General features: G+C 51.7%; 2 protein-coding genes across 2 annotated transcripts in view; both read right to left on the bottom strand.

Moving 5' to 3' along the window:
* Nucleotides 1–1,167: 1,167 nt before the first annotated feature.
* On the bottom strand, nt 1,168–2,112 carry TMEM81 (transmembrane protein 81). Its single transcript, XM_027909505.1, has one exon. The coding sequence runs from the start codon at nt 1,954–1,956 to the stop codon at nt 1,168–1,170; it is 789 nt and encodes a 262-aa protein (XP_027765306.1). The 5' UTR covers nt 1,957–2,112.
* A 1,050-nt stretch (nt 2,113–3,162) lies between these two features.
* Nucleotides 3,163–9,841, bottom strand: part of RBBP5 (RB binding protein 5, histone lysine methyltransferase complex subunit) — a 7,770-nt gene continuing 1,091 nt past the window's right edge. Inside the window, exons 3-10 of the mRNA XM_027909506.1 lie at nt 9,632–9,751; nt 9,044–9,197; nt 8,869–8,940; nt 8,459–8,576; nt 7,785–7,854; nt 7,442–7,671; nt 6,553–6,747; nt 3,163–4,801 (exon numbers count right to left, since the gene is read on the bottom strand). Of these exons, the coding sequence (XP_027765307.1) occupies nt 4,776–4,801; nt 6,553–6,747; nt 7,442–7,671; nt 7,785–7,854; nt 8,459–8,576; nt 8,869–8,940; nt 9,044–9,197; nt 9,632–9,751 (985 nt within the window). The 3' untranslated portion in view covers nt 3,163–4,775. The remainder of the gene's footprint in view (nt 4,802–6,552; nt 6,748–7,441; nt 7,672–7,784; nt 7,855–8,458; nt 8,577–8,868; nt 8,941–9,043; nt 9,198–9,631; nt 9,752–9,841) is intronic.

Here is a 9,841-nt window from a genome sequence, read left to right on the forward strand (position 1 = left end):
ACAAAAAGGAGAGGGAAAAGGGGGGCATGAAGATTTACCCTAGAACTTTATCCTAGCAGATCATGGAGCTGTTTGAAAGGTTCCTGTTCCCTTTTCCCCCCCACAGACCTGTTCAGTTAATTCCCCCCCCCCTCCAACATACTTAATATTGCTTCAAAAAAATCAAAGGAAAGTGCCATGAAGAGGCCCAGTCCCCTCCTTCCTGACAGCTGCAGCTACACTGTCTATCCTAGCCTTCCATCTCAAATTAAGCATTAAAATTATATATTAATCTTCCCTGCTCTGGGCACCTGGGTCCCCTCAGAAAAAAAAAAAAAAAACCAACCAAAACCAAAAAAAAGGTGACATAATAAAAAGATGAAGGAGCCTTTTGGCTCCCACTCTGACCTCCTCAGCTGAGCTGAGGGGGAAATGGGCTCTGCTGGAGCTTTCATGTCATTCTGGCCGGGTTTTTAAATCAGTAGCTGCCCCCAGGATGCTGAGTCCCGAATTTCCATCACAAAGAGCAGAGGAGGTGCCCAGATGGGGCAGCTCCTGGTTGATTTTAAGCATCAGCTCCCAGCCCTCTCCCCCGTGGTGGGTCACTCCCAATTGCCCCGTTTTCTTCGTGTTCAGAAGGCAAAAAGAGCTCTGTAAACCATGGGTGGAAAGTGCCTATTTCAGTTTTCACTGGCAAATAAAAGTATTTCCCTCTGTTTAAATCCATTTAAAGCATTTTTTTTTTTGTGTTGTTCTGCTAAAAAGAATAACTAACTGCAGTGTTTCAATCTTCAATATGGTTGTTTTCCCTGGAATTGGGTTGCAGTCCTGTAATCCACAGGAAAGAAAAGGAAACAGAGAGTAGATGGAGTAGTTTCCTGTAAAATAACTGCTCCAGTTAAGGCCCAGGCCCTGTTCTAAAACCCTGCACTGACTCAGCAGCAAAGTGCAAGAAAATATTCCAGAGTAAATTGTGTCAGGAAAATAAAGCACAAATATCACACAGAATCAAGAGAATCAGTAGAATTCTATGGAATCAACGGAGCCTCCTGAGCTGGAAGGGACCCACAGGAACCATCAAAGTCCGGCCACGGCCCTACACAGACAACCCCAAGAGCCACCCCCGCCCCGAATTCCCCCCTAACGCCAACAAAGAGGCAAACACAAGCCATTGCGTGGAATCCCAGTTCATTTCTGCGCTCCTCTCCTCCTGCAGAGCCTCTGGAAGCAGCAGAGCAGGAGGCTCAGCAGGATTCCCCCCACCACTCCGCTCCCGACCCCCAGCGCGGCCTCGTAAATCTCCTCCTGCCGCCAGAGTCGCCCCCGGCCCTCCCGGCTGCCGTTCCCCCCCTGCAGGTGGGCCACCAACTTCTGCTCCCAGCTCAAGGCCTGCTGGAAGTCGAGATCCACCAGGTCGCCGGGGATCACCCTGAGGCCGAAGTAGACCCTCTTGACGAGCTTGAGGCCCCCCGGGAGCCGCACGTCGCAGCGGTAGGTGCCGGCGTGCGCCTCCCGCGCCGGGGAGAACGCCAGGGCAGGGCTGGAGTTCCTCAGGGGCTCGAACAGGAGGTCGTTGGTGGTGATGAGGCCTCGGGCCAGGCCCCAGGTGTAGCGGTAGGTGTGGTTGCCGGGCCGGGGGGCGTCGGGGGCCAGGCAGGTGAGGCGCAGGGGCTTCCCCGAGGGCGCGCGGAGGTGCCGGAGCCCGCACAGGGAGTTGATGAGGCAGTAGGAGCCCACCAGGGAGCAGTTCCTCCTCTCCCCGGCTGGAGTCACCTCGCACATCTCCTCCACCTTGAGGCCCGGCCCGCAGGTGACGCTGCAGGGCGTGGAGTTGACGGCGATCCTGGCCACTGACGCCCTGAGCTGCTCCTTGAGCTCCTCCGAGAGGGGGACCTCGCTCGGGGACATCACGGCCAGCACGCACAGGGCACACAGCATCATCGTCCTGGGGAGCTGCCTCTGCTCCAGGGGCTTCATGGCAGGTCCTCTACCTGAGTTCAGCAGCCAAAACACCCCAGAATCGTCCTCTGTAAATCTTCAGGCTCGGTGTCTCCAAAATCCCACCAGCACCGTCTTTTAATCCCTTCCACCAGATCCTTCCACCAGACGAGATCCTTTTACTAGGGAAGATCCTTCCACTAGGGAAGATCCTTCCACCAGGGGAGATCCTGACAGGTTTGAAGCACAGCACTGCTAAAAGAGACACGAGGAACCCATTCCTGTGTCCCCCAGGCCATGACTCATGAACCCCAGTTCCTTCAGCAGAGCAGTAGAATGTTCCCACCCAGCACATCCCAGCGATTTGGGTGTATCTAAGAGTCAAAGGAGATGATGTTCTCCCTTCTCTGGAAGGCTTTCTGTGGATTTCCACTGCAAAGAAGCTCCACTTTAATTTCCCCACCGAGCTACGAAGTGATAAAATTAAACGGGAATCTTTAAATTAACGCTGTGGAGCACAAGAGAATCCCAGTTCCCGCCCAGCTCTGACCTGCACACACCCCCATCCCACACCTAAAGCACTCCCCCAGTTCAAACCCAACATTCCAACCTCTAGACAGTCTGATCCACCGAGATCCAAGGCGGTCTGAGCAGGTTTTGTCTCTGATGACGCCCAGATCCACTCCCAGGGGAGCGGAGCTGATGTCACAGCCCCGCTGCCGGGTCACGACACCGCCCCAAACACTCCAAGGGAACACAGGGAAGGCAAAGCAAATCCTCTGGGATGAGGATCTGGACACTCCCCATCAGAGGGGTGCCCCCCCTGCTCTGCCACAGCCACCACTCCAAAGGGAGCTGACCCCAAAATCTCCACGTTCCTCTAAGGCAGCCAAATCCCAGTGGGATTCACTCCGAGCTCAGCCATCCCAAAGGAACAACGCACTCCTGTTCCTCACCAAAAAACCCCCTCAGTTCCTGGTTTTGAGGGGGTAACTCACATTTTGTGGGCCACAGAACTGTGCTGTCTCCAGTTCCTGACCAAGGCAGTTCAATCATCACCATCCTAACCACGGGCTGCCCGAGCTGGGATTGCCCAGTCCCTCAACATAAACACACACATTTCTCTTCCTACCACCCTTTCACTTAAAATGAGGAATTCTGGGGAGCTGGCAGCTGTATTTTCCACACCCAGCTCTGTGTCCAGCACTGTGGGACTCCCAAACATCACCAACAACCCCCAGGAACTTTAGGAAATCAGAGGTACCTCTTTATTTACAAACACAAAGCTGACACCACCGCCCTGTTCCACCACCAGGCCAGCACCTGACAAATACTGTACAAAACTACAGACACTGGAAAATAAAATTAGAGCGGCAGGAAAAATAAACCCAGGACATTTACACTGTACAGAGAAGCTCAGTCTGGGGTAAATCAAATGCTTCAAACCAACGACCTGTGCAGGTTTAAAGCTTGGGGAGGGGGGGTCAGTCACACCACACACTGGTGGATTTGACACATCAGAGTCATCCAACAAGCAGAAAAGAACAAAGAAAACTAATAATACTGGTAATGAATTCCATTACATGAAGCAAATGTACCAAAGCTGGAAATTAAAATAACAGTTTTTCAAAACCTTCTGAATCAAAATGTCTTCCCCCCCCCTCTTTCCCAGGCAGCCACTGCACATTTCTGGCTGCCAGTGAATAAATCTCTTTGTGACTCCCTGGTTTCAGTGTCTGCAGGACACTCTGAGACTTTAAATAATCATGATAATCCCAATAATTACACTGGGGAAAAACTGGAAGTGTTGCATAGGAACTAGAAAAGTCTGTGAAACAAGGGGCCTCAGGAATGAAAACTTCCTTTTATCAGGAGGTTGGTGGAGTACCAGAGGTTCAGGTTGTGGGTGTTGACAGAGAAAGTGCCTCTTCCCATTCCTACAAGGAAAATATTCCAACTGCCCTTAAGGAATAAAAGGTTAGAGCATGGCTGGAATGAGCTGTCAGCATCCACCTTTCTGCCATTTTTAACCAGAAGTGGAGGGAAAAAAACAAAACAAAACTTTAAAAAAGCCCTGTTTCAGTTGAGAGAAATCCTGGTTCTGTTTTTTAAGCACATCCCAGTCCCCACCAGTGAAGGAGGAACCCAATTATTTCTGGGAGGGCACCTCCCGGGGAAGGGAGTAAAAACACTTGCCAAGGACAAGACAGAACCTGCCAACACAGCTTCTGGTGTCACAGGCTGGGAAAAAACACACAAACTGAATGTTTTATCAGAGCTCCTTCTCCCACCAGCAGAGTCTTAAAAACAACCAAGCGAAGGCTCATCCTTTGCAGACTCCAGAGGTGTCTTGACTCTTCTCCACTGGAGATGCCCCAAGGCCTGGCCCAGCAGCAGCACTGAGGTCAGCAGGCAGCACTGAGCTCCTGGGAAAGCTGGTCAGGAATGACAGGACTCACAGGGAGGATCCCCAGCAAGGGAAGGGCAGTTTGCAGGACACACAGTCACGGGGCATCAGCAGTAAAAACACACGCTCGGGGTGCTCTTCGATCCAGGAATGAAGAAAAGGGTTTAGACAAAGCCTGGGAAGCTCTGGAGTGGCAGGGGGGGGACACCAGGGTTTGTCACCACCAGGACAGTCCAACGAGTCCCTCTCCAGTGGCAGGGCCTGAGCCAACGTCCCCCACTGATCCACGGAGGGGCCTTCCTCTTGCAGAGCCCCTCCTGGCCACAGTCACTCCCTGAATCCATGAGCTGTCAGTCTGCTGGGCCTGGCAGTCCCTCGGACTGAGCATTCCAGCTATTTCCACATGAGGGTGCCAGCAGAGCAAAGAGAACAGGGAGGCAAAGAAGAGTCTTCACAACAGTTCTGAGATTGCACCACCTGCTAAAGAGATCAAAGACAGGGGAAAAAATAAGTAACCAGCCTCACACAGGAGTTACCAGAAACCAGAGAGCACCAAACATGGCAGCTTTTTCCAGGAAAAAAAAAAGAAGAACAAGATTTTCTAGACAAAGCAGCTCTTTTCTAAAGGAGATCCAAGGAACAAGAGGCAAATCCACATCTCTGGTGTTCCTATCTATGGACAAGGGGGCTCAGAAACTCTTTACTGCACAGAATTCCGAGAAAACTTACCTGATGTGAAATTATTTGATTCATCAGTCCCAAAATTTCAATTCAAAAATACAACTGAAACAAGTGCCACCCAAGTTTGGGTGAAACCAGATTGCTGTGAGACTTTATCCTGCACCTATAAAATGACCAAACTGCTCCGTTTGCTGGTGCTGAAACCTGAGTTTAAGGTAAAAAATAAAGCAATCAGTGGGCCTGCTGATGACACTCAGGGTTACACTCCCGGTCTCCAAACCAGCCTCGTCCAGCAGGAGAGGATTTGGATGTGTAAGAGGTGCCAGCAGAGACACCTGAGGGTCCCCCACAAATCCAGGTGACCCCTGTCATCCCCTAAAACTGCTGGATGTCCCTTCAGGACTTGGGAATTCAGAAAGTCACCCCCCTGGCAGCAAATGTGACACCAGAAACTCATCAGCCCCTGCCAAGGCTGACCTTGGCTGTTTAACTCCCGCATTTTGCAGGGTGCAGTGAGAAAGGATCAAATGGAAGCCCAGAAAACACCCCCACCACCACCACATTTTTCCAGGTTTCTTTTACCCTTTTGCATCCCTTTTATCCCATTCCCTGTCCCAGCACATCATTATCAGAACCAGTACAAGCCACAGTGAGGAGCTGAGCAGGAAGGACAAGGAGCAGGGTGGGCAGCATAGGACCAGCAGTGAGGGAAGGAAGGGGGGGAATCAATCACTCCTGGACACTCTAAAATCCACAGCAGCAGCCGCTGGAGTTCAAGGAAATGCAAAATTTGATGTATCAATTCCACTGTGCCTTTGAAGCTGCTCGAAATTTCAAACCCCGAGCTCCTCATTAAAATCTAAAAATAAATGGATTCCACGTCACTGAAGCCAAACTTGTGCCTTCTGTGCTGGGCTTGGATGAGCTCTACCACACAACCAACAGAACAGAACCAAAAAGCCATCAAAAGGGGGGGAAATCCACCCAAACCTGCCCTGATCTACAGCAGCTGTGCCTTCTGCAGTTTAAATAAGGCTGCAGTACAGCTTGGATTAGAAAATTCAGCTCCTGGGTTTTGTCTCAGGGTCCATTGATCAAACAGACCATTAGTGATGCTCCTTTCCCTCCTTCCTTGTGGAATTCCTCTGTTCTCTGCCTGGCACTGATGGCACAAAATGCCAACTGCAGCTTCAGAACCCTTCACCAGCTACATTTCTCCCCCCAAAATCAACCCAAACCACGTCATTACTGTTTATGCAAGAGCTGATGGAAGTCACTGAGGAGATCAAATCCTTTCTTTTTCCCTCTGGAAACAGTTCCCCACCTCCACTAAAACCCCTCCCTAAAGCTCTCCTATCATTCCTCCCCTCAAATCCAGCAGTTTCCCCTTCACCAAGGTCCAATTTTGCCTCTCCTTGACAGCAGCCAAACATTCAGTGAGCAAAGTGCCGTTTGGGGGGAGCTAAAAAAACGCCTCTAAAGGGACGAGGGGGCTGCACAAAGCGAGGCCACCAAGCAAGCCAAGGGTGCTGAGGTTGGTTCCTTACCTGTCAAGGGCTGTCCCAGCTCCGCCTGCACTTTACCCTTCGCTGCTCCTTCCAGAGGTAAAGCACCTCTGTCCCCTTTGTAGAGTTTCGGTTTAAATGGAGAATCTTTGTCTTTACCTTTTGATCCTTTAGGCCTGCCTGCTTGCTTCTTCTTGGATTTACCATCTCCCTTCACACCCAGCAGCGGATGGACTTCTGTGGGGAGGGGGAGAACGGGATTCCAGGGTGAGATGGAGCAGCGTAGGAAGGGTGGGGAAATTTGGGAGCTGCGGGGCCTGAGGGGGCTCCAGGAGAGCTGGGGAGGGGATTTGGATGAGGGCACGGAGTGAATGACAAGAGGGAAAGGCTTCACACTGCCAGAGGGCAGGGTTAGATGGGATGCTGGGAAGGAATTCCTCCCTGGGAGGGTGGGGAAGGGCTGGGATGGATTTTCCAAAGGATGCCCCATCCCTGGGAGTGTCCAAGGCCAGGTTGGACAGAGCTTGGAGCAATCTGGGCTGGTGGAAGGTGTCCCTGCCCACGGCTTGGGATGGGTTTTAAGGTCCCTTCCAACCCAAACATTCTGGGATTCCAGAATCCATGAGTGAGGCTCAGGAACTCTGAGCCACACTTGAGAAACGGGAGCTGAACACAGCTGTGTTCAGCTGTGGTGGGATCTTTCAGGTCCCTTCCCCCCCAAACCATTCCAGCATTCCCTGCAGTTTCAGGATTCCCAACCCATTCTGAACTTGCCAAGTTCTGGCTGTTAATAACTACTGTAAGAAAATACTTGAAAGGAAGGGGAAATTTAAGGCAAGCTCTGTGAACTTCTGCTCTCCAGACCAAGCTAAGCTGCCCCCCCTCCTCCAGATGCAGAAGAGACACTAAAACAAGGGCAGCCCCCACACACCATCGTTAGGGACTCCTTGGAGTTCAATGTTGGTGGTTTTGGGCTTCTTCTTTGGTGCCTGGGGGCCATCAGAGGAGGATTGTCTCTTCTTCTCCGAGCCCAGCCCCTCGTCAGTCAGGGAGCTCTGCACAGCATCTGGTGGGGGGCCATAGGGGTTCTCCTCTGGATCTTCCACCTCAGGAGCAATGGGCAGGTACAGCAGAGCCTTGGAGTCCTCCAGCTCCTCGTCACTGGGAAGGGAAAGCAGCTGCTGTCATTTAAAAATGCCACTGTTGGGTTGTTACCCCGGGGGGTATCAGTGGTGGGGTTTGTATCCAGGCTGGAAACAAGACACTCCCCTCACCTGCTGCAGAAAGCAGCAATGGGGTCCACACTTGTCACATCCACCTCTTCATCCTCTGCAGCGTCAGCACCTGAGGACCAGGGAAAAAACACAAATTAAAGGGAGTCAAGAAAAGACCAAATTACTCAGAAAGAACAGGACTGGCTGTGCTTAAATGTCTGAGCATGGAGAAGTTGGAACTGAAGCAGAAAACAAACCTGAAGTACTTCCTCTTAAATTCAAGCACAAAACAACTCTAAAGTACTTCCTCTTAAAACTATCAGGTTTTTATTTTATTTCCCTGTGTTCTAATGCAGAGCTATTGCTGTAACCCACCTGCAACAGAGAGAGGACTTCACAGTGTTTTGTTGTTCTCACTAAACTGGTTCTTGACTATTGATTAAATTAAATTAATGCTCAATTCCCACAAGCCAATATTAGAGTGAACACAGAAACTGCTAAACAACAATTAATTTAAATATGAGAAGTGCAGCAAAGGCTGGGGGTGTGGAGAGCTGGGTGGTGTGCTGGGAATAATCCTTATTTCCACAGTTTAACACAGGCCTTTCACATTCCATGATCTTCTTCCGTGAATTTTGGGCACCACCAAGTGGTGGCTGTGCTGACATCGACTCCAGTGGCCACCCAGGCAGAGTAAGGAGTATTTCCCCACCCAGGAACAGTTTGAGCAGTACCTGTCTGCTCTGGCTCACTCTTATCTTCATCCTCAATGTCAAACTCCGACTCTCTCTCCTCGTATTCCACGTTCTCATCCAGCTCTTTGAAGTCAGGGGCAAAGGCACTCCAGTTTTCCTAAGGCACAAACCCAAAGCCAGTTTTACTCACACAGAGAGAGGAACTGGGATTTAATAAAGGGTTGGATGGAGACCACTGGGGAATCAGGGAATGGTTTGGGTTGGAAAGGACTTTAAAGCCCATCCAGTGCCACTCTGTGCCACGGGCAGGGACACCTTCCACCAGCCCAGGTTGCTCCAAGCCCCGTCCAACCTGGCCTTGGACACTCCCAGGGATCCAGGGGCAGCCACAGCTTCTCTGGGCAGCCTGTGCCAGGGCCTGATCCCAAGGGAAGGATCCAAACACTCACCACTTGGTTCTGAGCCCATATTGACACCACCCCACTGGAAATGGAAGCGATGATGGGTCGCACAGGATGCCACTGGGTTTATTTGGAAGAGAAGGGAGGAGAAACTTCATGAAGCTTTCATTTAGAAGAGCTCAGTTTGCAAAACAAGAGGAAACATTAAGGGCAGCTTTCTTACTGCTACATCCAAGAGCAGCTCTCCTCTGGTCCCATGGAGGATCTTCACCAGGTTCCCAATGCTCTTCTCCCAGATGTACAGGGCGTGCTGCCGAGCTGATCCTGCCACGATGTACTCCCCATCCCCAGAGAAACAGCACTTCTTCCAGGGGGTCCTGGGAGCACAGGGAGCAGCACAGGTTCAACCCCAGCCCAGGGAGGAGGGACGGTGAGGTGGGTTTGATCTCCTGACTGAGATCTCCACGCACTCCCACCCTCAAATAGTATTTAGATGTCAAGTTGTGCCAGGCGGGTTTGAAACGAGAACATCTGTCCTTACAGGGGGTGAGAGACTGAGCCACCCTTCAGCCACAGCCTGGGGGGGCTCTGAGCACACCTGTCCATAGATTCATGGAACATCCTGAGTGGGAAGGGACCCACAAGGATCAGGAGTCCAACTCCCGGCCCTGATCGACCCCAAAATCCCCCCCTGTCCCTGAGAGCGTTGTCCAAGCTCTGGCAGGTTTTGGGGCCGTGACCGCTGCCCTGGGGAGCCTGTCCAGTGCCCGACCACCCAGTGGGGCCGAGCAGCCACCCCAGAGCCTCTCACCTGTTGACCAGATCCTGCAGTTTCTGCATGGGCTCGGGCTCCCCGTCCCTCCCACACGTCAGGATCTCCCGGCCGTCGTACACCCGGATGATCCGGTCGGCTGTGTTAATCAGGAAGCAGCTGGAGGGAGGAGGGCACAGAGCATTCAAAGAGCAAGGAAACACAAAGAATTCTGGGGGTGGGGGTTCTGAAGACCTCATGTGCTCTGCC

This window comes from Empidonax traillii, unplaced genomic scaffold, assembly GCF_003031625.1.
Source record: "Empidonax traillii isolate 1590-97213 ecotype Southwest subspecies unplaced genomic scaffold, ASM303162v1 scaffold2182:size33778, whole genome shotgun sequence".
Lineage (NCBI taxonomy): Eukaryota > Metazoa > Chordata > Aves > Passeriformes > Tyrannidae > Empidonax > Empidonax traillii.

Excerpts from the sequence above, each read along its gene's own strand:
- TMEM81 (XM_027909505.1), bottom strand. The coding sequence starts at position 1,956 with ATGAAGCCCCTGGAGCAGAGGCAGCTCCCCAGGACGATGATGCTGTGT.